The 19,452-nt window shown below is 38.1% G+C and overlaps 2 protein-coding genes across 4 annotated transcripts in view; one reads left to right on the top strand and one right to left on the bottom strand.

Moving 5' to 3' along the window:
* LOC139960629 (uncharacterized) overlaps nucleotides 1-7,567 on the top strand; it is a 38,421-nt gene extending 30,854 nt beyond the window's left edge. The window contains exons 35-49 of one of the 2 annotated variants that reach the window (XM_071959160.1): nucleotides 138-293; nucleotides 708-783; nucleotides 1,059-1,173; nucleotides 2,049-2,104; nucleotides 2,894-3,020; nucleotides 3,544-3,647; nucleotides 4,017-4,119; nucleotides 4,483-4,639; nucleotides 5,180-5,246; nucleotides 5,654-5,726; nucleotides 6,000-6,079; nucleotides 6,726-6,897; nucleotides 7,020-7,088; nucleotides 7,214-7,259; nucleotides 7,429-7,567. In XM_071959160.1, the coding sequence (XP_071815261.1) occupies nucleotides 138-293; nucleotides 708-783; nucleotides 1,059-1,173; nucleotides 2,049-2,104; nucleotides 2,894-3,020; nucleotides 3,544-3,647; nucleotides 4,017-4,119; nucleotides 4,483-4,639; nucleotides 5,180-5,246; nucleotides 5,654-5,726; nucleotides 6,000-6,079; nucleotides 6,726-6,897; nucleotides 7,020-7,088; nucleotides 7,214-7,259; nucleotides 7,429-7,481 (1,454 nt within the window). In that variant the 3' untranslated portion in view covers nucleotides 7,482-7,567. Of the gene's footprint in view, nucleotides 1-137; nucleotides 294-707; nucleotides 784-1,058; nucleotides 1,174-2,048; nucleotides 2,105-2,893; nucleotides 3,021-3,543; nucleotides 3,648-4,016; nucleotides 4,120-4,482; nucleotides 4,640-5,179; nucleotides 5,247-5,653; nucleotides 5,727-5,999; nucleotides 6,080-6,725; nucleotides 6,898-7,019; nucleotides 7,089-7,213; nucleotides 7,375-7,428 lie in introns of those variants that run through there. The other variant, XM_071959152.1, reaches the window with a different exon arrangement.
* On the bottom strand, nucleotides 7,297-14,510 carry LOC139960668 (origin recognition complex subunit 6-like). Of its 2 annotated transcripts, none has more exons than XM_071959230.1 (8): nucleotides 14,077-14,510; nucleotides 12,816-12,889; nucleotides 12,058-12,196; nucleotides 10,609-10,772; nucleotides 8,781-8,882; nucleotides 8,292-8,407; nucleotides 8,000-8,068; nucleotides 7,297-7,798 (listed from the first exon to the last, which is right to left on the bottom strand). In XM_071959230.1, the coding sequence occupies exons 2-8, from the start codon at nucleotides 12,881-12,883 to the stop codon at nucleotides 7,686-7,688; spliced, it is 771 nt and encodes a 256-aa protein (XP_071815331.1). In that variant the 5' UTR covers nucleotides 12,884-12,889; nucleotides 14,077-14,510; the 3' UTR covers nucleotides 7,297-7,685. The 2 variants fall into 2 exon arrangements, with proteins under 2 accessions (XP_071815331.1, XP_071815324.1); XM_071959223.1 differs by having other exon boundaries at nucleotides 14,014-14,507.
* Between the last annotated feature and the right edge of the window lie 4,942 nt (nucleotides 14,511-19,452).

Below are 19,452 nucleotides of genomic sequence, written 5' to 3'. Positions count from 1 at the left end.
AAAAGAGTGATTTAAAGTCCCATGTAGTAGAGGGGAAATGACAGCTATGTCAAAGTAACATTATTACCCATCTGACCATTGACAATTTCTCACCTTTGACCTCTGTTTATCATGAAATTTGTTACAATTCTTTTCAGTGTTGCACATGGAACGACTGGATGTTGCGAGCGCTCCAGAACAGTATACCTTTCCAAACTATGCTGATGGAGACTTGGATCAAGTCCAGGATAAATGGAACCAACCAGTGGACAGCATCATTCTGCCTCAAAACTTCTTCGATTACACTACAAGAGGTGATATAGACAGATTATTGTAACATTGTAGGGTTAAACATTGTCCGAATTTTTTTTTTTGGAAGGGGGAGGGGTAGGCCTGTGTTGGAAGAGCAGTTAATAAATATTATATTAGAAATAATTTGAAATAAAATTAACTCTGGCATGTGATTGTGTCTAAAATGATGTCCTGGGATAAGATCGAGATGGGAAGGATTATACCAAATTTCATCTCACTCACGTAACCAGTATACCATCACACCCCCCCCCACCCCCACCACAGTCCACCTTTCTGTTAGACCTGCAATATCCTTGCTAGTAGGACTTCAGGATGTTTTTAGTAAAATTTAATCACATCTGCTTCAAAGACCTGTAATATTTTTGGCAAAGTGGATTTCTTTGTAATTTTAATGAAAATGTTTGTTCAATCAACAGATTCAGGAGATGTCTTCATCATCGGAACTCTTTATGACTCTGTAGATGAATTCATACCAGTGGAAACTAGAGACAGGTCAGAGGCGTGTGATTGTTGTAGCTGGATTGGGAGGATGGAGATGGGGGAGGGGGGGGGGAGAGGAGAGAAGGAAATGGTGAAGGAATTACCTGGGATTAGTTACTGTTTAATATTGCCAATGTTTTGTTCAAGTTTGTTGCATGTTTCTGTAATGTTTACCTGTCAAGTGACATGGTAAGTACCACCTTGCCCATAAAGTAACCAGCCTATTAACCTCTCAGTGCCAAACAGTCAATGTTTTTTATTTTTATGATTTTTGTTAAAACTTTCAGCGACTTGAATGAAAATGATTTGAAAGTTCAGAGCCGGCTGATATCTCTGCAAGTAGAACCAAAGCTGAGGACTGATTTATATAACCCCATTGTCATAACACTGGAACACTCTCAGGTAATGAATATGCATGAGGACATGTATCAATATTCATGAATATATGTGTGCATGATACATCATTGGTCACATATTCGTCTCATGTATTTCGGTAATGTTATACTTGTCCATTGCATCTAACAGTGTTTCACATGCTTAGTTCTCTGTTTCTCCGTACAAAGAAGATGACTTGAAAAAAACTGAAGGTAGATAAGAGTCCTCACAATTTGTGAGTCAAGTCTTCCATTCTCCATAATCATGAAAAGACTTGAATCATGTATCATTTCTTTAATTTTTTGGCTGCAAAATTTTAACACAGACATTGAAATAAAGTGAGTAACTTTTATAAGTAAAATTAATGGCTGTGAATTGACATGAACTAACAATGTAGTGACTTGCTATAACTCTGAAAATACTACAAGATATGTGTTGTACTCTCTTGAAAATTATTTTTACAGCCATCCAGTGCCAACGTTTGAAAACATGTTTAAGTTTATCTTTTGGTTCTTATCATTATTGATGACGACAAGCTGTTTCATAATAGGGACAGTGACTGCGTGGACAAGTGGAATAATTATAATCGGATGGTTAACTGTCAGTTAAATTTAACAAAATAACCGTCAAAATAACATCAAAATAACATTATTGCTGATAAACATTCACACATGGGAATAATACAGATATTTGTGATTACATGGCATACATCCACTGTTGATATGCTATTACAAGTGGGAAATAATATTCAACCATTTATTGTATCTTTATCATATTTGTATATTCCATAAGCCCTTGGGGGATTCTCCCACTGACATTCGTGGTCGCTAATGCGTTGTAACATAACTGGCTTCTTTTCTGAAGATATAATTATATTCATTTTTAACTTCTCCTTTCTTCAGGAATTAAACCTTGAGAGAGAAGAATCTAAATGTGCTTTCTGGGATTATAGTATGAGGTAAACTTTCAATTAAAAGTAATAATAGTAACTTAAAAATATATTATGATATTTATAATAAATTGGACTCATTTCCAGTATCTTTGTTAGACTTATGGATTATTTTAAGGACATGTTCTCTTAATAATTGTGTGACAGACTTTACAAGTGTTATAAAACGTCAGTAACTACTTCAGACCTCCTATGAGGCTCATCTTTACATCACATGTGCGTTAGTTGTTAAATGTGATTCTTCCCGTTATTATTGAATGACATCGATTTCTATTCAACTCTGCTGCCATACAAATGTCCTTTTATCCAAACCTGTGTATCTCCATTTCGTTCTAGATGTACCTGCTCGCCCACTATATTCTTATTTATTGTATCTCTACCCTTAATATCTTTGTAGCTCTACCCTATATGACTACCTCCCTGTCCCCTTCTCTTCATTATTGGCTCATTGCATGTAATAGTCAGAGCGGACATTCAGCTGACCCTCAGATCATGCAGTTTAATAGCAGATATACGCACCTACTATCAATACTGTAGAATCACCCGAACGGAATCCGTCTGTATGGCTCACCTAGCTCTGAAGTACATTTCCAAAACTACTGATAAAACTTACCTAAACATGTTTCCACAAGCAGCAGTCTTGTATACTAAAGTGGGAAAAATCCTTTTCTGGTCCAGATTGTTAGTAGTCCATTACGGAATCCTCCGAAACTTGCATTTCACCATACCACGCTGTCTGCGCTTAGGGTTATTGTTTTAACAGTTTTCTTGCGTTTTCTTCCATGCCCGTTTCCATAGCAACACCCTCAGTGGCGGATGGAATACCTCTGGATGTGAAGTGGCAGGTGTTACCCCTAACTTCACTGTATGTTACTGTTACCATCTGACAACATTTGCATCTCTAAAGCAGCCATTACCTCCACCGGTAGGTGTAACCTTTGACCCTGCTGCTCATTAGTGACCTTTTTTATTAAGTCTCCAAGATCAAATGATTCAAGGAGCAAAAGACAGTATGACGATTGAAGAAGCCAGATCCAAAAAACTCAGTAATGAGAGAAAATAAAGATAAAGGAGGATTGCAGTCTAATTTAGTAATGTTAATGGTTGTTACAATGTGTAGTAATACCAATCGTTATTTTGCCTTCCAGTTGTCACAGCTCTATTTATGTGGTATGGTTTGTTGCCATGCAACTTGCACAGTAATACATCTATGAAAAGGTCGAATTGTCAGCCTATAGGAGCAACAACATACAATTTGTTATTCTAACATCTATTTTTGACAGAATTTTTGCAAACGAAAGTTTTTAGCTCAAAACTGTCAACCTCAGGTAAATACCATGTACTTAGCATGTTAAGTTTTTTTTTTTTTGTAGTTACGTGACAATATTCCTTCTAGCATATTTTGTATCACTATTTTTTTAATACAATATTTTTTCCCCTATCTCTAGGAGGTGATGCCTGACTTAACCTACCTCAAGTATGCTCAACAATTTGGCACTTTTGTCTCGATATTGCTGATGGTGTTATTGATAGCACTCTACCTCTGTAACAGGTGAGGACAAACATACACTTAAATATTAGCAAAATATTTAATACAGGTCTATCTTTCTTGCTCTATAAGTTTTGTTAAAAATGCTAAACATTTCAAAGGGATCAACTTTCAGGTCCTCTAATCCCCCCCCCCCTCCTTAATATTCCAAGATGGTATGGAAGGGTTAAATTTGACAATGAATATCCATGGATGAATATATGAGAGTTGCAACTGAGGACAACATGCTCACACCATGGTCTTGGTTACAGTTGGTGACCATTTTCCACCTTTTCTAGCAGATTTAGTAGCAGTACAATTTTCGATTATATTCTTCCGTTCAGACTGCCGTCTCTTTTAATCTTTGTCATTTTCGTTTTTCCATTTTGATAGGAAATTGCGGACCATGAGGAACGTGATTCATATCAACTTGATTGTAACAATGTTCATATCCAAGTTAGCATTTGTCACCGTTCACTACTTGCAAGATATACCGGTCAGTATTATTACCCAACAAGAATTAAAACACAAATTAGAATTAAAGCAGATTATATGCACCAGACCTATAAACAAAGGCTTTAGAAATACGATGTCAATTTTAATGAGAGAAAACTCAGATCCAAGCATAACTTTACCTGTGGTTCATCTGTCCAGATCATGAAGATTTTTAAAATTTTACATTTTCCACTTTGTTATTAACTTTTAGAATGGTTAATTATGACCTAATACTTGCTGAGGGTGAAGTACTTCATAGCATTGGGTATTACCAGGTACATGATTGACTCTGATTGAAAGTTTGTACAATTTCAGTAATGAAAAGTGCACCCCCAAAAAGATATTTTGTTTTTCTTGTTGATAGGTGGCCTGTAAAGTCATTTCCATCATTATGCAGTATGCATACATGGCTTCAATCTCGTGGATGTGCGCAGAGGGAGTTCATCTTCTCGCAGAAGTGAGAAACCCAGACGGGATTAGATTTGATCAAAAATTCAGATACTACTTTCTGCTGGGATGGGGTAAAGCATATCTTCTTCATTTGTCAATTTATTTTTGAATTCAATGTAATTTATTAACAAAGAATAGCTTGCCTAATTGAAGAGGGAGGGTGATAGGGAGGGGGTGATGGGGAAGGGGATGTGTGGGTGGGACAGGGAAATGTAGATTTGAGTGTAGAAAGACTCTTTTGAATATTGCTGTAAATGATAATAAGACTATACTTTCTGCAAGAACAGTCAAGTTTTAATGAATAGTAAAGGGAAGTCATGATACCATTACAAACTCCCCCTCCCTCCCCCTCCCCAACCCATTTAGCCAGGCCTAGACCAGGACTTTTCCAGAGTTCCCATTTCTCTCTTTTCCTGATGTGGAAAATTATTTGAAGGGGGTTGGTCGTGGAATTTTACTACAAATTAATATTTGGGGTAATAACTCTTAGAAAATAACTTGCAAAAAAAAAAAACAGTTAAAGGACTTAAAAACCATTACATTTTTTGAGTGTCACTATTTAATGATTGTATAACCAAATGTTTGTCTCAATCTTCTGTACTCTCTACCAGGTACACCAGTCGCCATCACAGGTTCAACCATTGCTCTGTTTTATAGAAATTACGGCACCAGTGCATTGTAAGTCTATCCAAATTACTTATTAACTGGGACACGGTGCAATTTGGATAATAGACCTGCCTGCCTCGAGTTTTATATTAAAATGATCAAGGGAAGAACTCTTTTCATTATTAACGCTAGTAGATTGAAACTGATAATTTAGTGTCAAGACACATACATAGGATTGTACTAATTCTAAAAATCACAATTGTAAAATCTCAAAGAAAACCACGTCAGTTTTTCAGAGCTTACCTGATATGTAAACTTGTTGAATATGGATTGTGTTTTCTGAGAAGCTAGGTATTGTTTTAATCTACCAAATAGACACAAAGGAAACACTGGGCTGCAAGTTTACCTAAACTTCCCAGAGATGCTCTCATGTAGATATCATTTAATGATCAAGCTAAGATTATTCTAATCTTCTTCAGATGCTGGATGTCTATTTCAATCGAAGATCACTCACTCTGGGTTTTCTCTGGGCCTTGTATTCTAATTGTTCTGGTGAGTTCAGTCCGAGTTTAAGAGAAAAATTTAAAAAGTTTACTCTTTGCAGAAAGAGTTAACAATAGACAGTTGAGATGGTGTGGCTACAGATCGAATTTAGCTCGACACCCCCACACGCTGCCCATTTCATTGTGATGGTGACAACTGTTATTGGGCTTGACTAGTTGCCAGAAATGGTGTAAATTGAAAATAAACTGATCTCTCGATTGAAATGTTCTACGTGTAATTAATTGTTACAGTAATTTTAAAAAGTTAATTTTATCCTTGCAGTTTAACCTCATGATGCTGGTTATTGTATATAGAAGTAGCACACCTTTGGCTGAGAAGAAAGATCTCCTTAAAGGCAGAAAGTAAGTCAAAATTTCTTTTATTCTTCATGATATTGATGGCAGTGGCGGAGCGTTCATACAGTCGGGGGGGGGGGGGCGGATGCCCCCCTGACCGACTCAAAATGGACAGCTGGCGCCCTTTTCAGCTTTTTACCACTCTTTACTTATTTGCGATTATTGACTTTTTTTATTGTGCTCTCATCTACCTATTGACATTTGTCACATTATCCGGAAAGGGTCATTTCCGGCGATCTAGGAAGTATCTGTACGCTCCGCGCCAACATGTGGTGGCGCTCCGCTTAGATAGTGTCGAAAGCGCCCCTACAGACCATTCTCGCCCCCCCTGACCAATACCCATAGCTCCGCCACTTATTGACGGTGCACAAAAATGTAAAGCACCTGGACAACTTCCTCTACAATATGGTGAGACAGAACTATCACAAAGGCTAATCTCTAAGACCAGGCAGGGGCCAATTTCAAGTTTTCAAGAGGTCCAGAGAAAAAATATTTGCTGGAGCAAAGCGAAAGAGAGACTCTGGCCTGGGAGCCACCCCTGCTCTAGAGCCAATTTATCCCCTTCTCCATTAGCTCTCTGCTAATCATGCTGCCCCCCCCCCTCCAGTTTCTTCAAAATGATGTTGATAGAGATGAACTTCCTCTCTCATAGGTCCAGCATCAGAGCTACTGCCATCCTCCTGCCAATCCTTGGAATCACTTGGTCGTCTGCTCTTCTCAGCATCCAATTCGAGCACATTATACATCTGACGTACGTCTTCGTCATCTTTAACTCACTTCATGGGTTCATCCTTTTCCTTCTGCATGGCATTGGTAACAAAGAGGTAAGCTGTGTTGATGTGCACTAATTCATTGTCAGCTCCAGGATTACATTTAAGATGTATTCCCTTCCCATCTGGATTTTCACCTGATTCACATATAATTTCTCTTATCCATTTTCTTTTAGATTCGATTAGTTTTATCTGGAAAACACTTGGAGTCTGAATTTTCAAAAGTCGAGGTACTAGTAGCAGAGGTATGTAACAAGACTTTGACAGTAAATAAATGTACAGAGGGGTCTCACCATATTTGATGTTTGATGTTTGAGATTGTATTTTACTAGTCATAACTGTCAACAAACATTTTGCTTTCTGTTTGCAGACTACAGAGTCAATGGGGCGAGAGGGACTCGTGCTTAAACCAACATGTAAGTATTGCTTACTTTTACTGCAAATCTATTTGAATTATAGATTCTTTTCGATTTATTTTAGTCCTGTTATGAAGAATTTGATTTATGGTATGAGTAACTAAAAAAGTAATGACATCGGTGATGTTAGGAATATTATAATTGACGATCATTTTTTGTTCTGTTATAGATAAATCTAATGAAGTTGGGATGCAAGTGAATGACGAAGACTTGAGCGAATGATGTCTCTTCCTGATTCCGTCCAAATCCATGTCTTCGAGTCTTGTGAGCCTCCGTTTGTCAAATTCCTGACAACTTGTGCAGTGCAATACTGCATAAGGCATGAACATATATTTTTAATGATCGTGTAATGTAGAAACGTACCAATAAATGATTTTTTCAGCCAAACTCTCATTTCTACTGTCTGTTTTTTTCCATCTGTATTCATCAAGTGTCACATGACTCTGTTGCTGCTAATATCTTTCTTTTCCATTCCTCATAGTCGTCCTCCTCATCTTTGGATTCAGCTTCGAGGCTTTTTCTTTTCTTTTTCAAATCTTCTGTGAAATGAATCAATTTATTTATTTTAGTCTAAAAGAATGTTATCACAAGCAGATGAATCAAGAACAAAAAACAAATTAATAAATCTACCATCAGATTCATAGATGTAGGGAACTATTTTGAAATACAGCACAAAATCCTTCTGCCCACTACATCCACATTTAAAAATACTCCATATTATGAGTCTCAAATTTACTCACCTTCATCAGCAAGCTCTTCTAAGTCATCCAGCCAATGCTTTACCCTTTTCTTGGCTTTTGAAGATTTCCCTGGAAAATAATAATTGTTGGATTTAATGTCCTCACTTGAAAACGGTCTAAAATACAGCATCAGTGTCCTACAAATTCTTCTATTTAAGGGCACAATGTTACCATACTGCTATATTATGTAGGTAATCTGTAGTAAGGTATTCAAATATTTTTTAATTCAGGTAACTCTAACAAAATCATTCCTGACTCAGTTCTTCGATGTGGCCTAAGTTTGTATACTTACCATCTTGTGGTTCCTTCTCTAGATTCTGTAGTATCGCCACTAATCTATCAAAAGCAGTCCTCTTAACCCCAGCCAGCTCAATCATCTTGGATTTATCCACTTTTATTTTCATCTGCCTGATGTAAGAATAAAATAGAACAAAGATTACTAAGAGCAACAAGTTTTGTATCGCTCTTCATCTTGATGGTCTATTCTGTCATATATAACTACAAAATCAATGACATGCTAGGCATGGTGAAATAAATAGCCCAACATATAACCTAATGTCATAGTTGTGAGGTCAAAACATCTGCATGTACATAAACAAACAATAGTACCAAAAGATAATTGTAGAGTTAGGGATCGGTTAGATTGCATTCATAAAATAAGAATCTCTAATGTTCCATTCTGACAAGAAACTGACAAGAAACATGATTTTCATGGTACATTCCACAAAGAAACCAGACTGGCTCCATCTTTAACTGCTCCATTTGAGGAAATAAGACAAACCTGCAAACAGCGTAAAGAGCTGAACATGAGAAGAGAGGTCGATTAAAGTCAACATCATCCTTGGTCCTGTCTGAGGCAGTCACTTCAAAATCTTTTACGTATCTAGTTGAGAAAGAAGAAAGCTTAACTGAAAACACAAAAGCAAACTGATTTATTCAACATCTTTCAAGTAGGGTTACAATAGTAGGGTTCAATTAGGGTTTCATTCCATGGATCTTCTTTCTTCTATCTCATGGTAGCTTTTAAGTACTGTCTTAGCATTAAGGTATTGATAAAGTTAAAAAAAAAATCTAGAGCTCATTTTGATATATTTAACAATTTTTACAAATTTGTCATATCATAGAGATATGACAATATTCACATTGGCAGCTGATGACCAATATGGAAACTTTTCTTGCATTTAGCATACAGATTGATCTTTACCAAAGACAACAGGCTTATTCTACTCAATGTGGTACAGTATACCTACAAGCCATAGTCCTACATTAAGCAGGCGCTGGGCAAGTTTTACCCCCTGGTCCCCGAGATGTTCCATCTGGTTTGCCTCTAAAACATCTGACTAGCCGACAGTTAATTTTTGTAAATGGGGCCTATTCATTTCTCCAACGCTACCACACCTTTTCAAAACTCCAACAACGGAAGCAAAGATATAATAGATGATTTACAATTATATCGTCCATTCCAATAGCAACGCTGTATGTACCAACAGCTGTACATTGTTCATTACACACTTTTGTGCACAGGCACAGTGTTGCCAGCACTAACGTTTGCCGACCGGTACTCCAAGTAAAAAGTTCTAATACTAACCGACCGGCACTCACGCTTCTGATTGACCGGTCCAAAATTCAGTAAATGATGTCACAAAATGACTGTAAAACTAATCACTCTCACTCAAATATATATACACCAACACACATACATACCCCTCTCCCAGGACGCGGAATTCGCAGGCAACGGCCACTCAAGAAAATTTAACAGCCACTTGCAAAATCCTCGCTACAACCTTACACAGGCATGAATGTAGCGACGTACATGGCAACTTCAAAAGGTACCGACACACTTAAGTCAATGAAGGTTTGGTCGAGACTTATCTCTTATCTCTGGATGCCCTTAAGCTAATTGCCAACAGCCTCTGCTTATTTTTACGAGGTGAAATGCACATGTTATCTAACAGACTGGTTGGTGGGAGATACGGTAGATCATAAATTAAGGTTCCAAAATTTGACCCCTGGTGACTCCAAATGACCTTTGACCTCCACCGAAAAGTATACGCTTCTTGTACTTAACGTGACACAACTACATACTAAATAAAAGATTGGTCCAAGCTTCCCTTCTTGAGATATATCATGTTCACAAGGTTTTCACAATTTGACTCCTGGTGACCCCAAATGACCTTTGACCTCCATCAAAACAAAAGGGATCTTAAACTCAATGTGTCACAACTACATACTAAATATGAGATTGGTCCAAGCTTTCCTTCTTGAGATATCATGTTTACGTTTCACAATTTGACCCCAAATAACCTTTGACCTCCCCACAAAACAATAGGCTTCTACTACTCAATCTGGTACTCCTACACACCAAATATGAGATTGGTCCAAGCTTCTCTTCTGGAGATATCGTGTTTACAAGCAAGGTGCCACACACATACACACACTCATCCGCCTGCATGACTACAAAGGTTACGATTATCATCGAAACCAAATATTGCTATCAATATCATTAAAAGAATATTTTAACTGATAACAGTTGGTCACTTTGGTATTTCCTAGCATATTTGACAGAAACAATGTTCCACTTTCAAACATTAGAAGAAAAAAACATTTACCTGGCTAGCATCTCCTGAGCTTTTGTTACTGCTTCTGAGCAGCCAAACTTGACAGCAATATCCCGCAATGAGTAACTTTCTTCTAATTCTAACAGTCGTCTTAACGTTTGCAGAGATGATTTGTAACTGGTTGATGTAAGTCCTGATAATTTGACTGCTAACTTCTACAATCCAAATGAAATGAACAAAATAATCAGGAGTTGTCTATATAATTTTGAACTGGATGAAATAACTAGTGTTAAAATCAGAAATGATGAATAGTTATTTGGATTTATGTAACCATAAAATAACATAATTAACAGTTTTGTAGTTAACGTCTAATGCCGGTAATTTGACCTAGTTTCGAATGAGGTGTAACAGAAGTGTTAATAAACACCACCATCGATCCCAGAAAATACACACACAGCTTGCTACCGTCGGTAATTAGACACAAGTGTTCAGTCAGTACATACAGCTGCGGTCAATACCCACAGCACAGTATACAAACAATACAGCGATGGACATCTCAGGTCCAGCTAAAGATAACAAGGTATCACGTTTCATTACTGTGTGCATTTTGTAGCGACACGTACAAAACGTCACTTGCAAGCAACAGAAAGTTAACTTTTTCAGATGGCCCCACGCGGTTTGGGGCGAGTCTTCAATGCCTTTAAGTACTTTTACCCGAGCACTTTGACTATGGAGTACCAGTGTCCGAAATACAACAAGAAACTGAGTACAAGTGCCTTTTCAAATGAGTATTTACTGAGTACATGAGAACCTTATATTGGTAACTACTCCCTTATGGTCATAAAACAATTGAATTTGAGGTCATTGCTTAGATTTTGATTGTTTTGCAAATTCAGAAGGTCTCAATATTGTTAGAACTTCCCCGATATTGGAATGATAAAAAACGGCAGTACAGGAATCAACATTCTGACAGGTACACACAGAGTGTTAGTGTAATACACTAGGCTACATGTATGACACTGCTGTTGTAGATATGTATGAGTACTACCGAATACTACAATTGATCGAAATAACGATTAAAAAATTATGCACTTCCTGTCGTAACGTCAGTTTTACATAACTAATTTATGATGTAAGTACACGTCCTGAGCAATTAGCAAGCACTGTAAATCGAGTACAAGTACGAGAACTAAGTTATTAAAAGTACTTGAGCAGCTCAGCAGTCCTCACAAACCTCGGTTGCCCCAAGCTGCAGCAATCAGAGTAAAAAGCTTTCTGACCAGTGCTCCCCACAATCTGTACTCAAGAATTCTAGACAGTTATATATAGCATTTAAAATTATTGTGTAGTGTTTATAACTACTTTTGAATTTTTATACAAGGTTGAATAGAGGGGAGCGTGACCAGGTGTACAACCTCCTGATTCCACATCTGTTCCTGGAAACATCCCTATCAGGATTAACTGATTGACAAGCAATGAAACATAAAGACTAGCTTATACTTGATCAAATCTTTCTCCCTGTGATGTTGCTGCCAGCTCTAAACAGAGAACAGTTCGACAGGATCCAGTGAAGCTAAGGGACGCCAGTCCACCACCGGAGCACCTTACTTGGCATAGACGGTCCAACTCTACGGCTCTCCTGCATAAAGAGGACAATTAATGAGCAACAATTTAGATACTGCATATATGTGCACAAATACAAATGGAAACTCAGGCAGCTGCTTGAGTTGAAGTGAAGAAACAGAACAGTTAATTTCATCGTCACTGTACGTAATAAACTTGGAAATGTGACGGTTGAAAATATGCAATTGACATGCTGAGAAGAAGAGAAGTATGCCCTAATTTCTTTACAAATTATTCAGCAATGCTCACTTGCATCAGCTGTCAATATGAACTTACTTTCAAAGACGACGAAAGAAGACATGTACTTCTGTATGATAAACAACATAAATTTCATTATCAATTAAACAATATTTGACTTTCCACAGAAAGGAATAGTTACAAAGTTGTAGCTGCTGATGAGCAGGAACAAGCTTGATAAATACCTTCAGGCAACCTGTGATTTCAAACTAGGAAAGGCAAGCTTAGGATTAACTTTCAAACCCATTTCCCATCATGAACCTATCATAGTATCAGAGCACAACTGCATTCCCTAGAGCAGGTTAAATCGCTTTTTCTCACAAAACAAGTTTGAAACTCATCCCAAGGAATCCATATCATCCGTGCCCAGTTCATAACAATTCTGATTTTTTAATTACCTGCACACCGAGTTGGAAAGAATTCCCATCTTCTTTGCAGTATCCTGGAAATGTTGTAACTGTGACATATTGGTCTGCGGAAAAGAGCAAAAAACTGGCAATTATTAAGAAAACTACTTAATTATGCCTTTAGAATTTATTGATAAACCAAGAGACAGCAGCATTTGGTGTGGACTGTGGATCATTTGCTGACACTTTCCAGTTCCAGTTTTCTATATCATCTCTACAGTAGCTGCTTTAGCCTTTAACCAGTATTTGAAATCTCAGTGTGAAAAGTAAAGATACACAAAGCATCATGGTCTGTTTAATATGCCAGTATCGCAAAGACTTTATCCAATTCCCTACCAAACTGTCACCAACAGATAATGGTATGGTCTTACACATGTTTATGGTGTACACGCTGCTATGCTTTATTTGACCTGATTGGTCAAAATTACAGGTTGGTCCAATTATTCAAGGATATGCAGTCATACTGTAGCTTAAGTTACATTTATATTTACAAGTTCTTCCTCCAGCAGTGAGGAAAATGGGCGATGTGACTGTTTGCAGCAGAATATTTTTAAGGACATAAAAGGCTAAAGCAAGTTTAGCTAGTGACCTGCTTTAGAGCAACTGTTGATATGGTTTTTGTTATAAAAATATCTTGGCAATAGCCTGTGCATATTAGTGCAGTAAATCTACAGTGTAGGTGATAAGCACTGTGCTGTGCGTTATCAAGATCGTACTCTGTAGGCCGGTCCTAACAGTAGCAAAACTTGCACAAATGATGAATGTTGCGGTTAACTGTGATCAAGTATCTTCTATTGTGTAGGCCTCAGGTTAAGAACATGCAAATGAGTGCAAGTGCTCAAGGAATGCAAGTGCTCAAAATAATTGTATCACAAGCTTTATAGATATAGCGCATTGAAATGACACAGACTTGGGATTGACTTCTGTAAATAGCCTAATGAAAGCGTTGTTACACTAAATTCGTACACAATATCATATGCTAAGGCTACACCTTTTAAGTACTGGCCTATCGTTGGAATCTCCAAGGGTACAATCAAGTCCTCATGATAGGCCTAAGTCAGGTTATGATTTATACTTAGGACTAGCCTACTGTACGTAATTTTACTTAGTCTAAGCATGAGCAGTACTACCACTAGTGCTAGTCTAAAGTAAAGGTTAGGCCTAAGAAAAGTAAGATAGTAAGACTCACTAAGATTATAGGCTGTAGCTGTCCTACTTGCTAAGTATTCAGCCCCTCGACAGGTTAAATTACCGACGAATGATGAACACTGTTACTTCAAAAGAACCACTGCAGGGACGAAACTCAATTCTGTTATTGTTAAACCTTGTTTCGTTCGAAGTTTTTAGCAGATTGTGCTTTATCAGTATGACAGTAGTTTACATGCACACTGCACGACGACAATTGCGCAATACTCTCCCAGCACGTCAGGATTCCCTCCACAGTTGAACGAGTCGTACTCAGCGGGGACATGTAACAAATACCTTACATTTAAATGATAAAGCGACATCTTTTCCATTGAGCTTTCATCGTTTGTAATAGTGAGTTACATGACAATTGTTACGACGAATGGCAGCTGTTATTAAATAAGCACTGCATTACTCTTTAGTTTATCATTTGCGTTTAAATGATAAAGAGTGGAAGCGTGCAGGAGCTTTAACTTTTCGCGGCTAATTTTTGTACAGGGTAGCATTGCAATAAAATATCACCGAAACAAACCAGTGCATGGTAGTTCATTACCTCCGAAATTTATTAAACCTACAAACATTCAGGCACTGAAAGAACGGTAGACTGGAGTTTGGTTTTATGTTTCAAAACCACAGATACGATACACAAAACATTATGAGGTGACAGTTAATGTTGCTGCGCAGCTGCTGAGATGTAACTGTAGTGCTTGTTTTACCCTTTTCGGTTCCAAAGCTCTACTTGCTGTTTACTTCCAGGGCTGTGCTCATTTGCATAAATAGTTTTGGCATACCACTTGGCAGCATGCTACAAATGCTTGGCCATAGAGCAAATTATTATTAGTAGTTAGTACTTGTATTAAACGTTTCAACCAGGAGCTACCTCTTGTATATTCGGAGGAACGGTTTTTATTAATCAAGCATTCATCACCATTAACCTTGGTAGGACCTTAGTACTTAATACCACGGCTTGAACTTTATAATCGGGCGCATGTTTCCTACTTGCGGCTGTACCATTACTTAGTATTTAATCATGAAGTCAGTGCCTTGAGTTAGGTTGCATTGCCTAATGTTAGTGTATAGCGCTTTGCCAGCAGTTAGGTTTATTGTCTCCCCAGAACTGGGTGAACATTTTATATCGTATTGTTACCCTAAATAACTTTGCAATTTCACACAACATATGAACTATCAAATAAGTTTTTATTTTTAGAAATGAGCAACACAGTTTCATAAAACTAGCACACTTTTATTTCTCAAGGTGTTTTTGACATGTATTAAGGATACCACTGTGGTCAAAGCTGACTGCTAAAAATATCATGTAAAATTGTTTCACTACTATGGAAAAAAACAAAACAATGTCCTGAGTTTATCATTAATCCATAGATGGAAATAATATTCGTTAGAACAAAAGATGTCAAATAGATATAATCATGAATATATTGCCAAACAGCTAAGCTCAGAATAAACAATAAACTTATGTAAGATGTAAAGATTTTCAAGCGTGTCAACCCTGTCACATATTGTACTAGCATAGCGCCATCCTTATGTTAATCTGTTAATATGTTATCACCGATACCCAGAGGCAATACACGTGCAGTTATCTTAAGAACGTCTTCGTGTCTTGATTACATACACGATATGGTGTCAGAAATTGAACCAAATACGCCAAAATGGAACAGTTAAAGCCGCCAGATGGTTTAAGTTTTGAAGGAAACGTTTCCGTGAATTGGAAAAAATGGATTCAGAGATTTGAGCTGTATTTGTTAGCTACAGGGAGTGATAAAAAGGACTCTAAGCTCCAAGCCTCGTTGTTCCTACATGTGTTAGGAGAAAGTGCACTCGAGGTGTATAACTCCTTCAAGTTCGAAAAGGAATCGGATAAATTCGACCTGGAAGTGTTGAAACAAAAGTTTCAGGACTATTGTAGCCCGAGAAAAAATATTACGTATGAACGGCACCAATTCTTCTCGCGACAACAACAGGAAAATGAAAGTATTGACCAGTATGTCACGGACCTTCGTAACAAAAGCGCAACTTGCGAGTTCGGAGGTTTGAACGATAGCCTGATTCGCGATAGAATTGTGTGTGGTATTCGAAGTGACAGTTTGCGTGAACGAATGTTACGGGAACCAGACATAAAACTTGACACTGCGATAAACATGTGTAGAGCGGCGGAAGTGTCTAAAACACAGGTGAAAAATCTTGGAATCACCGAAAAGGAAAAAATGTGTTATGCAGCTGCCTTGAACTATCAGAATAAAGGTAACAAGAACCATGCTAACTCTACTGTTACTTATACTAGACCTACTCGTGACAGTGATAAACCAAAACAATTCAAATGTAAAAGGTGTGCTACCACACATGGCCCACGGGAATGTCCGGCATATGGGAAAAACTGTAGTAATTGCAACAAGTTTGGACATTTCGCAAAGTGCTGTCGTTTTGAAAGAAGGGTTAATGTCATTGAGGACAGCTGTACCAGTGAAAGTGAAACGGAACTGTTTTTAGACACAGTGTATACAATTAATGACATTACAACAGGCAATGAATGGCTGGTCGATATGGCAGTAGGAAAACGAAAAGTTCAGTTCAAAATGGACACGGGAGCACAGGCGAACATTCTGCCTTTCTCCTTCTACAAGAAAGCAGCAAATGGAAAAGCATTGCACAAAACCAGAGTGAAACTCTCAACATATTCAGGTGAAACACTTCCTGTTTTAGGGAAATGCATGTTGATGTGCAAACATAATGGACAGAACGTCAACACAGAATTCCTGGTGGTAAATATGAAATCACAACCCATACTGGGATTACAAAGCTGTGAGAAATTTGGATTAATTCAAAGGGTCATGGACATAAGCGACAAAACACCCGAGGATGAAACCAACAGTCTTTGTTTGGAGGACTATGCAGATGTGTTCTCCGGGATAGGATGTTTACAGGAAGAGCATCACATTGAAGTGGATCCAGAAGCCAGGCCAATTGTCCATCCACCAAGAAAAGTGCCAGTTGCCTTACGGAAACAGCTGCGCAAAGAGCTAGATGTAATGGAAAAGGACAATATCATTGAAAAAGTGGAAAGTCCTACTGACTGGGTCAATTCCCTAGTCATTGTTGAAAAATCAAATGGTAGGTTAAGAATCTGTCTAGATCCTCGGGACCTTAATAAAGCCATAAAAAGGGAACATTTTCAGTTACCAACAGTGGATGAAATTACCAGTAACCTGACTGGGGCCCAGTTTTTCTCAGTGCTTGATGCCAACCAGGGCTTTTGGCAAATTCCCCTTGATCAGGAAAGTGCCAAATTATGCACTTTTAACACACCCTTTGGAAGGTACAAATTTTTAAGGCTGCCATTTGGCATCCATAGTGCACCAGAGGTATTCCACAAAACGGTTGCCCAACTATTTGAAGGCATAGAAGGTGTACACACGTACATTGATGATATCTTGGTGTGGGGCAAAACACGCACCGAACATGACAATAGATTGCGTCAAGTTCTTGAAAAAGCTAAGGATCACAACCTTAAATTGAACAAAGACAAATGCAAGATAGGTCTAACTGAAATCAAATACATAGGCCACATTCTAACCAAAGATGGCATGAAGCCAGACCCCGACAAAATTGAGGCTGTCACTCAACTCCCAAAACCAAAATCTAGGAAGGATCTAGAGAGGTTCTTAGGTATGATACAGTACCTGGGAAAATTTTTACCAGACCTGTCACAAGAATCAGCACCTCTAAGAGTGCTGCTCAGAAAGGAAATTGAATGGCATTGGGACACTGAACAAGAACAATGTTTTCAAAGACTGAAAGAACTCGCCACAAAGGCACCAGTACTTCGATATTTTGATATTGATAAACCTGTGAAAATTTCAGTAGATGCTTCTCAGAAGGGACTGGGAGCAGTGTTGTTACAAGAGGAACATCCAGTGGCTTATGCGTCAAGGTCATTGACCCCGACTCAACAGGGGTATGCACAAATTGAAAAAGAAATGCTTGCCATCGTGTACGGGTGTGAAAAATTCCACCAATATATCTATGGCAAAGAGGTTCTGGTTGAATCTGACCATAAGCCCCTTGAGGCTATAGTGAGAAAACCTCTTGTGTCAGCACCTCCCAGAATTCAAAGATTGTTGATGCGGGTTCAACGTTATAATCTCAAGGTTGAATACAAACCAGGTAAAGAGATGTACATTGCTGATACTCTCTCCAGGGCCTATTTAGAGGTAGATCAGACACATGATGAATTTGACAAAGAAATTGAACTTGTAGTCCACACATTGGTGACCAACTTGCCAATGACAGTTCAAAAGAAAAATCAGTTTATTGATGAAACTAGAAAAGATCTGACCCTGCAAAAACTCAAAGAGGTCACTGAAGTAGGGTGGCCAGCAAGTAAATCAGCTGTGCCTGATGAGATAAAAGAGTATTGGGATTACAAAGAAGAAATACATATTGCTGAAGATATGCTATTTAAGGGTGAAAAACTCATTGTTCCCACCTCCCTCAGAAACGAAACATTGGTCAAAATTCATGAAGGTCACCAGGGGATAGAAAGGTGCAAAAGAAGGGGAAGGGAAGTAGTATTTTGGCCCAGAATGATGAGTCAAATTGTTGACATGGTTTCAAAATGTTCTACATGTTTGATGTACCAAAACGCAAATGCCAAAGAACCCCTTCAGCCTCACCCAATACCAAATAGGCCATGGGAGACGGTGGGAACTGATTTGTTTTACCTGGAAAACAAAACATTCTTGTTAGTAGTAGACTATTATTCAAAGTTTGTAGAAGTCTCTGAGTTAAGACAGACAACTAGTGAAGGTGTAGTCAATAGCCTAAAGGCTATATTTGCCAGACATGGAATACCGGACAAAGTGGTGTCGGACAATGGGCCACAATTTTCAAGTCAGGTGTTTAAGCATTTTGCACAAGTCTGGCAGTTCAATCATGCAACCTCTAGTCCTACTTATCCACAATCAAATGGGATGGCAGAAAGAGCCATACAGACAATCAAGAAATTGCTCAAAAAAGCAAAAACTGACCAAAAGGATCCACATTTAAGTCTTTTGGAGTACAGAAACACTCCCATAGACAATAATCTTGGATCTCCTGCACAGTTGTTAATGAGTCGAAGGCTAAAAACAACACTGCCAATCACTAGTCAACTTCTCAAGCCACAAATTCAAAACAGTGGCAACAATGTCATTGCCAAATTACAAGACCGACAAAACAAACAGAAATTGTATTACGACAGAAATACAAAACCTCTTTCAACACTGAATCCAGGTGATACAGTCAGAGTCAGAAATTCAAATGGCACTTGGGATCCAGCCAAGGTGCTTAGTCAATCAAAACAACCAAATTCATTCATTATTGAAAGTCCAAACGGGGACCTTAGGCGAAATAGGCGGCATTTGATGAAGACAAAAGAGGCAAATGTTGT

Source organism: Apostichopus japonicus, chromosome 3 (genome assembly GCF_037975245.1).
Source record: "Apostichopus japonicus isolate 1M-3 chromosome 3, ASM3797524v1, whole genome shotgun sequence".
NCBI classification, from domain to species: domain Eukaryota; kingdom Metazoa; phylum Echinodermata; class Holothuroidea; order Aspidochirotida; family Stichopodidae; genus Apostichopus; species Apostichopus japonicus.
The sequence above is the reverse complement of the archived record's forward strand: the minus strand, read 5'-3'. Positions and strand labels throughout refer to the sequence as shown.